We start from the raw sequence: 19,157 nt of genomic DNA, 5'->3' as shown, positions 1-19,157 counted from the left end.
GGCCCTGGTGGGGATACAGGAAAAAGCTGAAAACTATAATCTGAAGTTGTGCTGGAGGTTGGGAGGCTTGAAGGAACACCAAAATTAATCCCAAATGCAGCAAATTGCCCAAATCTGGGAATTGGGGACAGGCAAGATTAGGGCCACTGGGATACCCTGGGATAACTGAGGGCTGCAGCCCCACTCCAGATGGCTCCAGTTTGGTCTCTCACACTATAACGCAGTGGGTACTAAACCCCCCGGCCCCGGGAGTGTCTGTATTTTGGGGCAAGCGTGGGCGGGCTTGCTCTTACACCTGCCCTGGGTTTCCCTGCTCCCCCTCGCCCCACGGCGGTGTGCACAGCACCCTGCCGATAAGTGTGACGAGTGGTGCAAGGGTGAAGGCTTTTGTGATCATGCAACTTTTAGAGAATCTTCCCTTTTTTTTTCCCCCCTTTCTCTTCCACTCCTCCTTTTCCTCTGCACTGCCTTCTCTTTCTTTTCCACCCCCCTAGCTTTTTGTGGCTTGTCAGCCTGATTTCCCTCCTCCTTCAATTCTTACTCATCTTTCTTGTGTCTTCTCCTACTCCATCTCCATCCTTCCTCACTTGCTCTCTTTTCCCTGGCTGGTACCCCTCCCTCCCCTCCCCTCTTCCCTCCCACGCACACCGTTCTCCCTGGTACACTTCTCCCCATCCCCATCCCCATTCCCATTCCCATCCCCATCCCCATCCCCATGCCAGCCAGCCCCAAAGAGTTCAGGATTCAAACCGGGGCTGTCCCAGATGGCTGCTGCCATCGCTTATGGGGGGGCTGGGCTGGAGATCCTCAGGGACGAAGGTGACACTTTTGGGTCCAAACCGACCCCCCGAAATGAGCAGAAAGAGTAAAACGAAGCGGGGCTTCCCCGGCTGGGGGAGCCCCGGCGCCACCGCCCCCCCCCCCGCGGGCCCGGCGGGCAGGGGCGGGGCCGACGGCCGTCAGCCCCGCCCCTCCGCCCTCAGCCCCGCCCCCCCCGCGCGGCGGTGGGCGGCGGCGGCGGTTGCCGTGGCGATGGCGCCTTGCCGGCGGCCGGTTGGCTGTCGGGCCGGCTGACGGCTGGGAGGCGGCGGCGGGGCGGCGGGACGGGGAAGATGGCGGCGGCGGCGGAGGAGGCGGCGGCGGCGGCGGCGGGGCGGCGCTGAGGAGGCCCGAGGCGGGCTGAGGAGTGGAGGGGCGGGCGGGCGGGGGCCCATGTGTGGCGGCGGCCCCCCCCCCCCCCCCACTACCGGCGGCGGCGGCGGCCCCTTCGCAGCCAAGCGCCGCTGAGGCGGATCCGCGGGCGCAGAGCGAGCGCGGCCCCGGCCCGGCGGCGGCAGGATGAAGTTCGCCGAGCACCTCGCGGCGCACATCACCCCCGAGTGGCGGAAGCAGTACATCCAGTATGAGGTAGGGCCGCGCCGCTGCCGCCTCGCCCCGCTCCGCTCCGCTCCTCCCGTGCTGCTCGGCGGGGAGCGGGGCTCGGCGCCGGGATGTGTGTGTGTGGGGGGAGCGTGTGTGAAGCCGGCCCCGGTCCCCCGTGTCTCCTCGGGGCAGGGTGGTCGGTGCCCGGGAAGCGCCGCCCGGGCGGCACGGGTGTCCTCCGGCGCATACCGGCCGCGGGCCGTGCGAAGGGGGTGCGAGGCAGCTCCCCTGCCCGGCGGCGGTGTCTGGCGGCCGGCAGCTTCCCGCTGGTTTTCTCGGCTGGGAGGACGGTGTCAAAGCAACGTGTTTATCCATCGCGGGGCTGGGGGGGGGAGAAGTTACGGCTCTTGCCGCCCCCCCCCCCCCCCCCCCCCGAAGCTTGGGACCACTCGGAGGAAAAGCGCTGGGTGGCCGACTAATTAATTAATTGTTGCCTGTAACCTTTTGGCGTGGGACAAAGGTCAGAAGAGATGCGGAGCCGGCGGGACGGCAGTGCGGGGCCGTGCGGTGCCCGGCTGCCGGGCATCCTCCCCTCCGGACCCGGCCCGGGGGCCGGCCGCAGCCCTCGGCGCAGCCCTGCTCCCGGCAGCAGTCATTTTTCAGCACCACCGCCAGTTCTCTGCACGGGCAGGCAGAGGAGGGGTGACTTTGAGAGGCGGCTCTCAGCCTCCATCTGCGGCTCCCAAGGGCGAGACCGACGGGCGAGCTGGCTGGGCAGCACGGCACCCACCACCTTCTAGCTGGAGGCCGAACCTTCCCTCCCTGCAAGCGTTGCCCTGTGAAGGGCCACAGTCTGGTTTGGTAACGTTAACCGCTTACCTGAGTGACTCGACACAGGGCAGTAAACCTGCCTTTTTTTTTTTTTTTTTTTTTTTTTTTTCTTAAGAGGCTAGCGAGGCTTTGCATCTCACCATTTCATACTTGATTTCAGGTGAACCGCTTGAATCGGGACATTTAGGAACACTGTTTGCACAAAGTTCTGCTGCATTAATCATGAATTATTTGCAGAATACAGCTTTTCAGTTTTTATTATGCCAGCTTTCTACAGGTCACACTGATTGCTTAGTTTCACATTTATCATAGTGGTGCTTGACTTCAGTTTAACTAGATGAAGCTCAAGGTGGTTATTTGTAGTGAAACTATTTCCTATTTCAGCATTAGCAGTAAAAGTCATTGGTGCCAGTGATGTCGGTCTTTTCCACAAGTAGTAATTAAACCTAGACAACGGAAGGCTGATTATAGGAGAGCCATGATCAGCAAAACTTCTTGACTGATTGAGTCAGTCAAAACCATACAACATTTGTTACCATTTGAAGGCCTGTATTTTCTCTCTAGGACTATAATAGCAATTTATTTCTAGTATCTCTATTAATCTGTCTGCATTTGCAAGGAAAATCACATGTATCTTAGCTTGCTTTGTTATAATGTTATAAAAGGATTTGAAAAGTTTATATCTGCCTTTTTCACCGTTCCTTTGTTTTCCTTTGCCTGACTGCAAAGGAATGGATGTTTAAATAAAAACTGCAGTCAGATTGGACTTTAGAACAAAATTGTGATCTCCTTGAGTTTTTTGTAGAACTAGATGACCAAATAATGCATCAGTCTTTGAGAAGGAGGAAAACCATTGTCTTGATAAAGTACCAGCTTAGTTCTGCATCATGTCTCTGATGGGTTATCCGTGCGAGAGTTGTTTTCTCTTACTGGAAACAGAAGACTTGCATGTTTTCCTAAGAGAAGCATTGGAGGTAGGTTGGAAGAGAAGGCAAGGAGGAAATAGAAGGGCGAAAGATTTGGCGGCATGCTGACCAGACAGATGTAGGGGGAGGGTAAAGGAGACTCAGTGAACTATGACACCTTGATTAGTGTGTGAAGAACTCTGCCGCTTATTGGCCACTGTTTTCATTATAGGAGGTTAATTTTCAGATGTTTTAACTAGGGCAGTATTATTATATCATTCTCCTTTCCTCCATCCCAATTTAAAATAAAGGTAGATTTCAGTAAAAACTTCCTTCAAGCTGTTACTCTTTCTAGACTTAAAGTAATCGCCTCCTTGGATAGATAGCTTAACCTAGAGTGAATGAAAATAAAAACCTCACCCTCCTTTTTACTAATAAGTTTCAAAACTCTTTGTTTCCCTTGTTGCAGCTGGCTGAATGCGAGTCAGCCTCCGGCTCATGCATATTACAGTAATGGAATAGTCTGGCATTTATTATTCAGTAACTGGTGGTCGTGTGGGTGCGGTGCATAGAAGGCCAGCGCTACCTCAGTTTACTTGTTGGTTATACTTGAGGCAAAAAGCATACAGCCCTCCTTTGTCAAGAAAAAATTCCGAGCGGTTGATTACCAAACGTAAGACTGAATGCTGCTTGCATTACTTGTGTGCAATATTGCTTACAGCATGCATCACAGTAAAATTTTTAAAAATTATTTGTATATTTAATAGCATTATAATGCTTCTTCATCTGACAGTTTATCTCTTTTCCTTCTTAATTAAAACAGTAATCAAGCACTGTTTCAGAGTGAATGATCTTGTTGTATAGGTTTTTAACTCTGAAAAGATTATTCCTGTTTCCAGGGACTTCCCATGTCAAGTTCATGATGCTGATGAAAGGACTAGAAGATGGTATAGAAATTGCTTTCTTGAAGTCATTCTGTATCATAAAGCTTACATGTAGTCATCTTATTTTTCTGCTCTGATATTTGTAGTTATTTTCATTGGAGAGCAGGTGACTCGTGCAGTCAGCCCCGAAGTGTGGTAAGACCCAGGTATTTTGCGAGATCCTCACCAGGTGATGTGTCTCTGGTTTGATGGGATGCGCAGTGAGCATGGCTGCGAGAAGCTTTGCCTCGCATAAATTGCCAGTCAAAGTAGGAGGAGGGTGTAATCTGTTGCTGATAACGTCAGGAAGAAGAAGACTGTTGTGTTTTGAATACCTAAAAATGTAGTTTCACTTTCAGATGGTCTTTAACAATTTACAGTCCTCAAAGTTCTTACCATTAACGTGATCTTTCCTTCCAACAATAATCTGTTTAAGTATTATAACTGTGCTTGTAGGAAGTATGGAAGTTACCTGGGCTTAGGGCAGATACTTGGTCAGTGTAAGAGCTTTAGAGAGAGAAAAATCCATTAATTTTTCTTTAAACAGGCAAAAAGAAGGTATACTTTGATAGCTATGGCTTAGAGTCTTATTTTCTTTTAGCAAAAGCTCTGCAGTGACCATTGCTGTATGTCTGCTTTTTGAGAAAGAGCACTTGGCTTGTAGAAAAGAAGAAAAATGATGACGTATGCTATTCTGTTTCATTCATCCTTTCACAAAGACATTTGCCATGACTGAGTCAATGTTAACATGGAGCTTTACGCAAACCTTGATTGACTTGATTTGACTTTCCATTCCAAATTTCCATTCTGAAGATTGCACGAAAGCATGTAAATTTTATGTCATGTTTACTACGCAAACTCCATTCCCAGTTGATGGTTCTTGAAGCCTCAATCAGTGCAAATGGTCGGGAGGGCTTTATGTGAGGACCAGTGACAATAACGTAGCACATAATCCCAATGTAAAGGGGCATTTTTACTGTTGAAGTACAGAGTGTCATTATCAGGCTGCTCCCTGGATGTGATCAAGTTTAAAACAATGTATTGACAAATGCTTGATTTGTGGAAATGCTTGTAAATTATGTTAAATGCCAAACATGCCAAAGTTTTAAACAACTTTGGTCCTGATTTCAATGGCTGTCATCTGAAAACTTCCTGTTTGTTAGAAGTAACGCTTCAAGTTTCTGTACCCGCTACCTCGTCTGTGCAAAGACCGCAGCAGAGGGGAGCAGCTGTTTCAGGGGTTGTGTGCCAAGTCCGTGGGGTGCTGGCTGCCTCACGCTCGTACCTGGGCACTCGGCTCCCACAGCTGCTGCGTCTGCAGTGCGGAGCAGACAGGTTCTGGCTGTGCAGCCAGGCAGTGACCTGTGGATGTGCCCTGACCCTGGCAGTGGCAGTGAAAAGGTTTGCTCACCTTGTCTTAGGGGATCTGGCAGTGTATCTTCTTCTGTTAAGTTAGTAGCCTTTTCCTAGCCAGGTAAATTACTGCTGCGGCATGCACTGCTTCAGTGGACTTCTTGTCTTAAAACCTTAAGTTTTGGACCATTCATTTACTCTTCAGGTCCTGTGGTGTAAAGATAAAATATGAAACCAAACAAAGTCCCATCTTCTTCTGTCAGACAACAGAATGCTCTTTTTCACGTAGTCAGTACTGAACAAATTAAGGTAACTCCTAGATGAATTTCAGCTGATGCTTTTTTGCTAAGAGTGTGCTTCAGTGCATTTAATGTGCATTTTTTGATGCAGTGAAATTGTTGGGTTGCTAGTCCTCTGTTTATCCACCAACCATGCTGCAGATTTCCTTTGCTCTCGTGTCCATCTCTGGAGTGCTTTTTAGGAGAAAGAGGAGAGCGTTGGTCCGTCTGCTCAGACTTCTAAACATAAGTGTACGTCTACACGTCCGGTTGATGGAAATTCAGTGGAGTTTTACGGTTGCCAGATGGTAGTTTTGTTTCAGTTAATTTGGCCTGAATTTGTTTATCTGGATGCAGAAGTCTGATGGTATTTTTAAAGAAAAAGTGCTTAATACTTTTGAAATTGCAGCATCTGGGGAAGGAGGAGAATCAGAACAGTTATTACAGGTGCAAAGTTCATGGGAGAGATGGGTAAAAAGTACGAGCAGGTGACTTCCCTTTTAAGGAGACTTCAGGTTTTAAGCACTTTTGCCTTTGGAGAAGAGAAACAGGTTGCTGAGTTTTAGAAATCATTTCTCTGAGACACAACCTCCAGCCGGAAGTAGGTGGGGAAAACGAAACTGATAGCTGAGGTAGCCTGCTTGTCTTTGGAGTCTCTCTTCCAGAAACAGGCTTTCAGTTTTTGGGAGATGGCCAATTCTGCTCGTCAAAGCCTGCTTCATGATAGGCAGTTCACACCCAGGCTTGCCACCTCCTGACACAAATCTGTTGTGCTATTTCACTGTTTGTCCTTCTGGGTGTTAGCGGATGAGCTTAGGAGAGCATAAGCAGTTTGAAAGCTACTCATTTAAAACAATGGTTTTGGTGGAGCGTTTTAAGGTTTTTGTCCTTGAATTTGTTCACTGTTAAGGTTTGACAGCTCCATTTTTAAGTGTGTTTTCTTTCTGCCTTTTTTTTGTTGTTGTTCTCTGATACACGTTTATCAAGTTTGCTGTGGGTGCAAGGTGTATCACTAGCACAATTTAAAGTAAGGAAGTAACCCTTTTTGTCTAGTTTGAGGGCAGAAAGAGTAATTCTTAAACATTTAATGTTGACAGTGGCGGGTAACCTTTTGAAACAATCATTTCCAAAATTCTATAACCTAGAGGACTAAATACTTTAGGTGTGAAGGAGCACTGAGCCTTTCACTTTAAGGTTATTGGTTTACTTATATAGGTCAGGTAAGCAGTAGCGAAATCTGCCAGATTGTAATGTGTCAGTCTGCATGGGGAGAGAGGTCTGCGGGATGACCGACACTTTCAGCTTTCAAGATTGTTTAGCACAGAACTGTCAGTGGTGTTGTCCTTTCTAATTTGTTTTTTAAAAGTGACTGATAAAACCAGAGATAGGAAGTACACTGCAAGTTTACCTCTGGGCAGGTTAAGGGATGGAGTTCTTACTATAGTGACTTTCAATTTGCTGTCTCTTCAGGTTTGTTTATCCTATGCTGTGTGGTTGTGGTTCATGGAAAAAGTTACAGGTAGGCAAGGATGATGAGCAGGATGAAGAAGGGGAAAGGCTTTTTGACCACTTGGTGCATGGAGGCAGATCATGCGCTGCTGGCCAGTGAGTCATGGGGGAAAAGGACTGAAGTGGGCAGTGTTCAGGAGGAATTTTAAAAAAGCACCAGGGGTAGAGGAGAGCTGTGCCGCTGGAACAAGGATCATTCAGTAGTGGCTCAGTTGGGAAAACAATTATGCAAGTGACCTTTGTTGAGACCTCTGTGGACTCGGGAATTAGACCTTTGAGAGATGTCTGAGCTGCTAGTGTAGCCTGCCACCTAGGATATCTTGTGATAAACAGACATGTCCTTTAGACCTTATATTTACTTAACAGGATCCTAACCACCATGTAACAACAGTGCTGAGTTTCCAGCTGCTGAGCTTGTGGGTTTTGCCTTGAGGATATTAGGGAATTTGTTATTTAGGCTGTGATGTTTTGACTGGGGCAGGGGGACACACAGATGGGCACACAAGCTGGTAAATCCAGAGGTATAGGATTATAGAAGTATAGGATATGTTGGGAAACAGACAGAACAGACAGGAACTCGAAAGACCTGAATGACTTCTCTGTGTTAGACTTCTGTGGGCTCAAAACTGAGGGAATAAAATCTAGTTTTTGCAGCAGCCGCATGTGAAGCACACTCATGTGCAGTATGTGTGTTAAGATGCCTGTCTTTATCAAGTGATGTGGGGTGTGTGTAAACAAATCACGTCGCAGTAGGAATGGACCCTCTTTGGTGGCTTATAGCTCCAAAATTATGGTTCAACCTATTCTTTCAGCCATTGATCTGAATTCAGTTTATTTGATTCTTCCTTGCACTTCGGATGTGAGAAAGAGCAAATCTTTAGTCTACGGCTGGAATAATACTAGCATCTTAATAACTACCTGAAAAGAGGTCTTCTGAAAAGGAGCTGCAAGTGATGAGGTTTCTGATGCGGTGCCTCCCTCCTGGCTCTGGTAATGGAAGGGGTTACTGCCAGGGGTGCTTGATATTTAGCTGTAGGACCACCTTGCTTCCTGGTCCTGCTGCCTGCACTGCTCATCTCTTGCACCAGCAGTCTGAGCATAGGTGAGTGGCTTGTTTCTGTGGTCTCTGGGAGGTAGCTCACGGTGCCTTTAGGACCTGAAGACCTGGTTAAATAATTCTGGCTGCTGTTAGTGTTGTCCTTCAGTTTCCACCTCAAGAGGAGGCCGTCACCCCTGGTTCTCTAATCTCCTTCGTCATGTTGTCTTCAGCTTTTAGAATGTATGTGTAGTTCTGTACTCCTATATAACTGTGATAAGAAATCCCTGAGGCTGCTTTTCCTCCATTTGCCTTGACAAACTCCTTTCTGTGTCATGCAACAGTTTTTGTTTGTTTGGGGTTTTTCTAAATGTAAAACCTTCAACATCCTACCAGCCAGGAAACACTTTTCCAAAGGAAAATGTTGAAAGATACAGTTGGAATAAATTTTATAGATTAGTAAGGTAACAGGCTTTAGACAAAACAGTCAGTAAACATGAACTCGTGTTTCTTTTGTTAATATAAATACATGTGATAGTATTGACATCACGTACCATAGCTTTCTGTGTCAGTCTGGACGATAAAAGAGCTTTAATTGCTTTTGTTTTCAAACAGGTGTATCAAAACAATATATATATATTTTTTTAATACTAACTGTATTCCTTGTTCTCTCCCTCTCCCTTACAGGCTTTGAAAGAGATGTTATATGCAGCTGTGGACCAGGCCCCTTCTATAGAAGGTAAGCAAATTGTAACTGAGAATTATATTTTTCTTGGCATTGGGTGCTGGACACAATAGTCCTGCTACATTTCTGTCCTCTGTCCTCCTAAATTGGTAAACTTAATATACTGATGAGCAAATGCCTGACATTTCACAGGCTGCTTGCTATTTTTGATTGTTAGAACTCTTTGTCCTCTGTCATTAGGACAATAAATGTCTTTGTATAGTTTGGGACTTCAGCAGCTGGATTCCTCTTGCTTATAAGGGCATTCACTGGTGGAAGTACTTTCTTCATCACTTGAGAATAGACCTTTGTTTTTCTGTGACAGCTAGCCACTTCGGGAGATAATTGTGCTAGAGATACACTGGTTCCTGGTTTTTTACTGGTGATTTGAACTGGAAGAGTCTCGTCCTTGCGTTCTGTGTCCTCCCTGAATGCTGTGCTACTTCTCGTATGTGCACGAGTATATTTTCTTGTTTGCCTGCATTTATTGCCAGTGAGTTCTCTAGATTATTTTAGTACAGCACTTGGTTTTAAGCTCACTGCACTTTGAATAGTTTGTTTAATTAAGTGATGATCTATGCAAAATTTCTCAATAGAGCCTGTTACTTTCTTTATCTTTCTTGTTCCTTTTGTTGTCTTTGAAGTGCTGAATAGTTTTTGCCTTTATCTTGCTTCACTCCCTACTTTCTTGCCCTTCATGTGGATTTCAAACTGCTTTTTAACCTCCTTACCTTTGCTATTTTCACTTTGATTGCAGTGCAATGTTAATTTCACTAAACTCTTTGAATGTGGCTCTGGGCTTCTTTCTTGCATGTTTATAGAGCAGAAGAACAACTGCTGCTTCTAGTGTAGGCAGTTGGCTGACATGAATAATGCCAGTCACTATTAATGTTAGCTTATTAACTACTTTGTGTTGATTAGAACTGGGAAATGAAGTATGACATAGTTAAAATAATGTGGAATATTAACTTTTTGGATTTAACTCTACGTGCTTTTTGATTAGAATTTTAAAACAAAACCTGCAATAGTTAATAGACTAAGTGTGTGTGTGTGTGATGGGGCAATCTTTCCTTATACTCTTCAGAGGCACAATCTAAGCTGAAAACTTCATTGAAGCAGCTCAGGCAGGTATAATCTTTAGGTTTAACCTGACACTTAGTTGCTCACTTGACTCAGCTTGCTAATTTTGTTAAATCAATCATCCTTTTCCCTAAAGTGCAGGTCCTAGAACTAGATTTTTAAAGGTTATGGTCATAGCATCATCTAAAAATATATGGGTTATCCTTGGAAAACTGAGGAAAACTTGCCAGCGATATACTCGCAAAAGAGGAAAATCTTGCTTTATTTTTTTGAGTGATGAAATTGCTTAAAACCTATGCACAAGCCTTTCTCCCCAACAGCATGAAACCAGTTTTCTAGCTAAGAGGAACTGAAGTGTTTTGTGTAGGCCAAACTGACTATCTGTATTAACTTTTAAAGAGAACTTAATAATTTTGTTGAAAATACAGCGTTAGTTTTATGGAAGACTGGAGCATTTACAAGATTTTTCTTTCTTCTGTCCATCAGTTTATTATTGGCAATGGGAGCAAATGGTATCTGTGCTAATAAAATTTTGTAGTCTAATGTTTGAATGTGACTGCGTTTTGCTTGTGGTACATAGAATTTCAAGGTGGGCTTTATGTTGCTAGCCATAAAAGTCCAAAGTGTTATAATTCAGCATTTTGATTTCTTTTTTTTAATGCTTGTGGTATACTGAGGTTCTGTAATGTGCTGTGATGTTTGTGTGTAAACGTATTTGGCAAAGGAAGAGAAGGTGAAGAATAAAATGGTACACTATTATATTTATGCCCTTTTAAATGTTAAAAGAATTTTAACTTGCGCTTCTGCCTCCTTTGCTTTCAAAACCTCAACAAAAGGAAAGTAATGACTTAAGACACTTTTCATAAGTAGAACAATGTTCTGTTCACCTTTTGTAGATCAGGTCTCTTCCTCTGTACTGTAGAGAACAAAGTAATCCAAACCACCTTGAACCACTCATATTTAACTCTGTCTTGCCTGAATCACCTTTAAGTAGAGAGCAGCTATACTAATTCTTTCACCTTTTGTTCATTAAGTGAATGTGAGTTTGTGCATGGTGGTTGGATTTTTTTAAAGTTTGTTTTCAGTGTGTTCTTTCCCTCTCTTATTCTCTGCTTAGACTCTGTTTTGCTTTTTAGTCTCTGGGTTCCTCTCTGAAAACTGTGTGTTGCTCAGGATGGGGCCAGACTATTTGCACTGGAGTGACTGAGCTGTTCGTACGGGCAGGTCTGAGCCAGTGGATTGTTCTGCTGTTGCCCATAGGAGTGCAGAGGTGACAGAGGGAAGGCAGATGTCTTTCCATGAGCTACAGCTTTAGGAAAGGCTTGTATTGGAAATGAGTCAACACTGGGTATTTCTTCATTCCTGTTACTCGCTTCTTTCTCCTTAAAGCCCTTCTGCCTTTGTTCATAGAAGCCTTAGGGCAGGGTTAGTGTGTCACTGCATACAAACTGTGCCCAAAACATTGCTCTAGTCCCTATCAGAGGAGATGGAGCAAGTTCCTTGAACTTTGCGGAGGATGTAGCAGCTATTGTCAGGGCCTGGCTGTTGTCCTGCATATTTTCAGTTTAATGTGGATTTTGCGATGGATACTTCTGTATTATTTTGAGCTTAGCACAGAAACTACAGGAGTGTGCTACTGAAACCCAGCTTCCCACTATGAGGGCTAATGGAATCTCATTTTAGACTGGTCTAAATAAAACCCATTTTCTAATTGATCTAGTTGATCACAGACACTGTAGACACGCACAGTTGGTTTTGATTTACCTTACATATATTGTAAAGCTAATCTTCAGTTAATACATTGGACTCTGAAGAAAAGGGAGTTTTGTATACCAAAGCTGAGGCTATTCCTAGTTCTTACTCTGCTCGGCTGGATGTGTAATTCAGGACTTGTGAATGAGTTTCTTAGATTTCTGCTGCAGGCTGCTTACTATGTCAGTTGGTAAAATTTGTATACATACAGAAATGCTTTGTATGGCTTAGTAGTATGCTGGAAGCATTTTTGGAAACCCTTTAAAACAACAATAAAAAAGTGCTACCCAATCAGGGCATGTTGTAAGTAATAGGCAAGACAGGTAATAGGTGAACCATCCATTGTTAATAGTTTTCATTGGCTTTGTATTTAGGAATCTCCTGTTTGTGGTTGGGATGTGGGTAAACACAGCTAACTTCAGAATTACTCTTAAGTTCTGCAGCTGATGGTCCTAGTGCTACTTTAGTGGGCAAAGTATTGCTGTGAAGAGGGTCTTGGCTCTAAATTGTGCAATTTTTACTCTGCTTATTATCTGGTTATATGGTGACGCTTCTCATTATGCTACATTGAATCATACCTATATCTGTCTGCTTTTTCCTATTTTCAGGTAATAAACACAGACTGCGTTGTTAACCAAAACCCCTGTAGATGTGAATAAGCAAAATGTGTCAAGGCTGTATGATAGGAGGAAATTGTTTATAGCTGTCCCCTGACACTATTGCAAGGTGCTATGGCTCCCTGTGTTTCATGGAGTTATACCAGATTGTATGCATGTCTTTTTTGGCAGTTGCTAGCTGTACACATAGATTTCTTTAATCTGATCAAAGATACTTTTTTTTTTTCCTGTCTGTGTACTTTGTAACGACAGTTTTCTGTATGCCAGTGTTACTCCTCCAGATGCTCATCATCTTTTTACAAGGCTTTCCCCGATGAAACTTGCACCATCCTTCCACTTGAGCAACATCTGTACAAAATTAGTGTTTAGTCTGTTAATTCAATCTCATACACATCACTGGAAGAAGTATCAAATGATGCTTGATTCCTGGCTGCATGATGGGACTTGCTTGAATTTCTGGAGAATTCTTTGATGTGTGTTTGCTTTGTTAGCTGTTTGCTATGTGGGGCTTACTGTTACTGGAGCAGTCTGGATGAATTGATGCTGCGATGATGTTATTCTCGGCTTCTGAGTCCTCATGGCACAGCAGGAAGGCCTGCATGCAAGCATGCCAGGTCAGTGTGAGCAGGCAGCCTTCCTTGACGCTGAGCTACCTTTAGGAAGAATCTGTGACAATTTAGAGGTGAAAACTCAGTGTAGCACTTGTTTTCTCTGAGGCAGAATGTCCAGTACTGCAAAAGCATGAAATACTGACCTCACCCTGAGCATGTTGATTTTTTTGCATTCTTTATTCTTCCCAGTGCTTCCTGTCCCATTTGTCACCTAAGTAAAACAGGATACTGGACCACTGTTGCTTGGAGTCCTCCCGATTATTCCACTTGGTGAGCAGATGTGTCGGCATCTCCCCAAGCTCTTTACGATGCGGCTCTTCTCAGCTGCAGTGGAGATGAAAGTGTGGCTGTAAATTATTCATTCTGATTATCTGCTTGAATGGACAGGGTCCACTCTAAATATCATTTCCTAGAATATTTGTCTTTCAGATATTGAAATTTAACCTCCCTTTAATACTTGTGTAAACAAACATTGTTGTTGTAATATCAGATGGTACAAGAGTGTTCTGTTGTACCCTCTTATTGTGGAGATTACTGATTCCACTTAATCCCAATCCTGAATTCCAGTGGCACCTTTTGAACGAGGATCGCTGCTGGTTGAAGGGCTGCGTGGGGCTGGAATGGTGTAACAGCATAGGAGTGGGGAGTACGGGTGCTTTAAGGTAGAACTCAAACCCAAAATTAATAGGTGACGTTAAAATAAGATTTGATTGGTAGGGGAAAAGCTTTAGTGGTAATGGAGATCCTTTGCTGGTACTTGTAATCTGTATCATCACCTATTTACTTGCACTAGATTAGAAAAGCAAGAGCTGCAAGTTTGGGACATCCTGAGAGTGCCAGCACTGGCAGTGTGTCCTGTGTGGTTCCACCCTTGTTTCTGCTTTCATTTGTAATGCGCTTACCGTGTCAACTGACAGCTACAAATCTTTAGTTTGGATTTATTTCTGTTACTAAATAAATAAAATAGTATTCTTTAGGGTGGTAAGTAATCTTGGTGAATAAGCAGGGTGTGGGAAATCACGTTCTTTTTTTCCAAAGGAAGTTATGAGGCTGACAATTTTTCTTTGTTATATGCAGACATGCTTTGTAGGGTTGATCAAAGGCTTATGGTTTGTCTGTATGTATACGGATGTCTTCTTTTTATTTCAAAATAAATGTTTATTTCCAATTGCATAAGCTTACTTTGTAGCGGCTTGAGGTTTTGTTTACATGGGAATGCTGAGGCTTAAGGGAGTCTTCAACAGAACTGCTTCACATCAACTAATGTGAAGCTGCCACAAGCAGATGAATGCTTTGTCTTTATTTCACTATCTTGTTGCACACCCATAAAGGGAATTGGTGTCCTTCTGAAGGACACATGTGACTGAAGGTTGGTGTCCTGCACCCTTGATGCTGGTCCTTGATTCTGTGCAGATTGTAATTCAGTCTGGAGGCCTCCACATTTATAACTAGTGTGTAAACTCAAAAAAAAAAAAATAAAAAAAAAAAAATTCCATGACAGTCCTCAGTTGGAGACCTGATGCCGGGTATTGGCCTAGCTATAGAAAAATAGGTTATTGGGCTCGTTGAAAATGTTAGCTTCCAGATCATGCAAACAGTGGACAGGAGGAGAGCTTGGCTGCACACCAGCATTTAGAGAAGGAGGTGATGTCTGGTTTCTCTTACCCTAGGGCAATAAGATTTGAAAGGTAAACAGTGCATATGGTTGTAGGAGGGTGCAGAGTAGTGTGAGAGAACAGCTGTATGATCACCAAAATATTTGGAGCACAGATGCCTATATGAAAATGTAGTGTACTGTGTTCTCATGTAAAAGTCATTTTGCTGTCAAAAGCAGTGTTCGCAGAAAGTCAGCATTGAGACTGACTGTGATGCTTGCTTTGTACCAATGCATGCCACTTTCTGTTCATTCAGAGTAATGCAGACCCACCTACACTGTCGATATAGTGTCCTCCTCAGAGGTACTGAGTACTGAGTGATTGAATTCTGCTTAACCATTAATTAGCATAATGTGGGTGTGGAATAAAGGTCAGGTTAGGTACAGAGCTGGAGTGATTGAGAGTAACTTGTTGATAGTGCAGACTACTGGCTAATATAAGTTTTGATTTCATTACTGTTGTATAGATCACAAGTTCTCAAGTTGTGGCACTGGAGTACGTTTAGAACTGTCTTGGGAGCCGACAGCAGCCTTTGCTGCTGCCCCAAGGGACTGGTGTGCTCAGGGTCCTGGCTGTGTACAGGTGCTCGTTCCCGTGGGCTGCAAGTTCATTTGTATTTTTGCACCTGGCTGTGAACCCTTTCAGTTGTTAGAAACTACTTGCTCCAGAAAGAAAGTCTGTGAGAGAGTACCTCTGGTGCAGACGGGAGCTTCCCTGGGCCTCTGGGCTGGTGTGGGACCATGCAGGGTAACAAAGAAGGTTGTGGTGGGACGTAGTTTAGCAGGTTGATTGTGTGGATTACTGTTTCTTTCTGAAGGAAGCTTGTGATTGTGGTTGGTGGAAGTGCTGGACTTCCTCACTTTCCATTTGCCCCATGGTCAGCTCCTGGGCTGATACGCCACTTCATCTGTGTGCATGAGCTGGGAAGCTCGTGTTGTTGCTGAGCAAGCCTTTTTTCCTTTTCCTCTGTCTTCTGATGTGTTCTGGGTAACTTCCTCAGCAGCTGAAAGAGCTTTGAGGCATTCACACTGGGTGAAGAACTTGAGCCCTAAGTGTGCCAAAGAGTATAGGTTCAAGGCTTATGGACGGGCAGTTAATTACTTTGTAATTTTGTTCTGTACCCTTTTTTTCTTTACTAAAGCATCCTTTGGTATTGAGTACTAAGAGCTATTGAACCCAGGATAATCAAAGAGCTGGATGTAGCTCAGGAGGTAATAGTGAAAGCCGGACCTGGTAGTCAAGGCTGGCCCATATGAAAGGGCTGCACCTAGAGGCAGGTTTCTTTTGCAAGTCTGCAAACTGCTTATCAGCCCAGCTGCAGAGGGGCTGTAGGTGATTCCTTAATGATGTATGTAGGGTAACAGCAATATCAGAAATGCTCAACTGTGCCTTTTTTTCCGCCCTTTTTCCTTCCTGTATTTGCTTTCAAGTAATTTAAAAATGCCAGTCTGTTACCTTTTTAGTGGTTAGAGGAATTAACAGTGCTCATAATTTAACTGGTATGTGCCAGGTTTCATGTTAGTGGTCAAAACTTGAGGGCTGGAAAGTAGAAAGATTCACAAAGCTGGAAGATTGACAGACAGCTGTGACTTCAACGAAGCACTGCACTATCAACACTGAGACAACAGCGAAACATCAGACAGCATTTTGGCTGTAGACATGAAGAAGCACTGCACATGTATATACAAGAGGCCAGTATTTATTGCTTTGTTTCAAAAAAAGACTGCACTAGACATCTTAACAGCAAGATTTAGTGTCTGTGTAGGAGGCAGCCTCTGGCTTTCTAGTCATTCCTTTGGAGCTGTGTTCGAAATAGGTGATTTGAATTATTAGACAATTAAGATTTTGGATGAGACTATAGCTACTTGGTGAATAATGCAATATGAATTAAATTTGATTGGTTTCTCTCTCTCTTTAAAAATGCATGCTGTGGGCAAGGGAATGAGCAGAATATCCCTGAAAGGAAATCTCATTCTTCTACATCGTAGCTGCTTGTAAGGTGCCTTAGAAGAGTAGCCAACCTGCCAATATCCCGTGGAGTCCTGACATCTCTGTGTGATGTGGTGGAGGAGCAAAGGCTGTCCCTGGGCATCCTCCTGCTAGAGTGGTCCTTTCAGTTGTGTTACCTTAATCTGCTGTAAGGCCGCACCCTGCAGTGGCTATCGCAATAATGGTCTCTGAACATGAGAAGGTCTGTCTCTTTGATTACATAATTTTAAAATTAGCAAGGATGTGGTGAAAAGTCAACCCACTCCTGGCCATGTTTCTTTTTGCTGATTCCCGAAGTAAAAATGAAGGCTAGTTGTGTATTCCACCTGGGGATTTTTTACAGTGTATCTGTAGCCTTGCAGCTTGACCCCTTTTTAGTACAAGTGGATAATGAATTCATTTTAAAATGTGATTGTGCTTTTTGTAAATACATAATCTTTAACTTTAGTTACAGTGTAAAACTACAAAATTACAGCATCTTAGTTTTACAAAGCCACAGTTAAAAAAAAAAGAGTTAAAATTCTATTCCATTTATTATATGGCCATTTAGTTAATATATTTTAGATTGTTTTATGCTACTTTTATTGAGTGTGGTAACCCTTTTCTCCTGAATTAGTACAACTTAAATGTAAAAGTCCGATCCTACAGTTCTGTTCCCCTGTGAACTGAGAAGAGGTGTAGCTTCAAGAAAACTGCGGAGAGGTATAAAGGATATTTTACTAACACATGGTATGACAAGAGTACCTAAAGCTCCTTAGTTGTAAGGCAGCAGCATTTTGAGTCAGTTGTGTACGTTCAGCTAAAAATCACAAAAAAAACCTGCAGGAAAATATACAAATCTACTTTTTAAAGTAGTTATTGCTCTGTCCAGGAAGGTGACTGGCATTGCAGTGGGCACAGAGTGCCACTGGGATGGTGCAAAGCCTGTGGGTGAGCACACCCCAGCCTGCCTGTTTGCGGGCGCTGGCTCTTGTGTTGTGCACTCACCAGCTCAACTTCCCCTCTACAGAGGGGGGAACCCCTCTTTATCTCCTAGGAGATGGAAAACCAATTTCTACTTCCTGATGAGAAGCTGACAGGCTATTTGACTTAGCAAGAGAGGGAGGCAGTGTGATTGGGAAGAGGGAAATTGCATGCCATAACATACCAATATAAATGCAATTTATTTTGCATGTGCTATATAGCTCCAGGCACACATTTTGGGGTGTGTGAGAATTCTTCGCATGCTGAAATGTGAGCTCTAAATAGCAAAAAGAGGCAAATTTGGCATCCAAACTGTATTTATAATCTTGGTTTTATTTTTGCTGTAATTGCTTAGCATGCCTTTATAAATGCTCCTAACGTTTTTGTGGGGCAAAGTGCAGAGAAGCTGAAAACATCAGCACGAGCGAGCTGTTAACTCGGGATCTATCTTGTCCTAAGTTGCAGACTTGTTCTGACATGTGGCCAAGGCTGCTATTCTGTTACCGCCTTTGCTGGTGTCCTGTCCCTGCGCAGCTCTCCAGGACAGCTCTGCTGAGCTCCTTGCTTCTGCTTAGATGTAGCAGTTCAGTACCAACTAGCCTGTCTAGTTGTCAGTCCCATAACATGTCAGCTACAGGGAAAAGTGGGCATCATTGGTCTAAACCCCCATTCTTTGTTCTCCTTGTTTCCTGTTGTAGCTGATTGGTCATTTATATGAGTTCGTTGTGAATATCTTTGTATTTTTAATGCTGTGTATCAGGGCATCAGCAGCATTTACAGTATGGTTGCTAATCTGTGAACCCAGGTATGCTCTTTAAAGGCAGCTCCCTTATGAGCACAGCTGTAGGAGTGAGTCACAGGCAATGCAGTAAAATGAGGTGATAATGAGCAGGACTGGCTGATGTACCTATAAGGTAAATTCTATAAATAGGTTAATGGAATTTGGCTTGTTGTACTTCAGTGTTTTAGTATGACTTTGTCTTCCCTAATCAGAAGTAGCAATTAGAAAGCAAGGAAATAAATAATCTGAGAGCCTGATATGGGCATTCCATGTTACTTCATAGTCTTTCGTATATGCCAAATGGTCCCTGACCTCTGCAGCAATCCAAGGCAAAGCTTCAGTTTCTCCCCTGCCCAGCCACAGGAGAACACACTTCTCCATTAGAAGCCTGGGTCACGGCTTGGTTCTGCTTGGACCTTGGTGAACACAGGTGCAGGAAAACATTTCTTGGAAGTTTTGTGTCCTTTTGAAGCCTTTGAGAGGTTATAATTCACTGAATTGCCTAGAGACAAGAAGGCTTCCCAGGGAGGGTAAAGGAAAAAAAGTCAGAATGCCTTTTTCTTTTCTGTGATGGAACTGGATTAACATCAGTGCTCGCAAGTCGTAATTGTGCATATAGAGGCTGCATTTGTGGGTTTCAGATGCTGTAGGTGATGCTCTTAACACACGACATTCATTTATGGTGTAGATTTAATTAGTAGGATGTCGATAAGACTTGTTTATTAAAACTTCATGTTTCACATAAGTCAGTAAAATATGGATTGTGAATGAAATTTTGAGCAGTTGGA

The 19,157-nt window shown here is 43.8% G+C and overlaps 1 protein-coding gene across 1 annotated transcript in view; it reads left to right on the top strand.

Moving 5' to 3' along the window:
* Positions 1 to 1,171: 1,171 nt before the first annotated feature.
* The window catches only part of XPR1 (xenotropic and polytropic retrovirus receptor 1), a 118,115-nt gene continuing 100,129 nt past the window's right edge, over positions 1,172 to 19,157 (top strand). The window contains exons 1-2 of the mRNA XM_030031856.2: positions 1,172 to 1,407; positions 8,885 to 8,936. Of these exons, the coding sequence (XP_029887716.1) occupies positions 1,339 to 1,407; positions 8,885 to 8,936 (121 nt within the window). The 5' untranslated portion in view covers positions 1,172 to 1,338. The remainder of the gene's footprint in view (positions 1,408 to 8,884; positions 8,937 to 19,157) is intronic.

The sequence above is a fragment of the Aquila chrysaetos genome, chromosome 12, assembly GCF_900496995.4.
Source record: "Aquila chrysaetos chrysaetos chromosome 12, bAquChr1.4, whole genome shotgun sequence".
Classification (NCBI taxonomy): Eukaryota; Metazoa; Chordata; class Aves; order Accipitriformes; family Accipitridae; genus Aquila; species Aquila chrysaetos.
The sequence above is the reverse complement of the archived record's forward strand: the minus strand, read 5'-3'. Positions and strand labels throughout refer to the sequence as shown.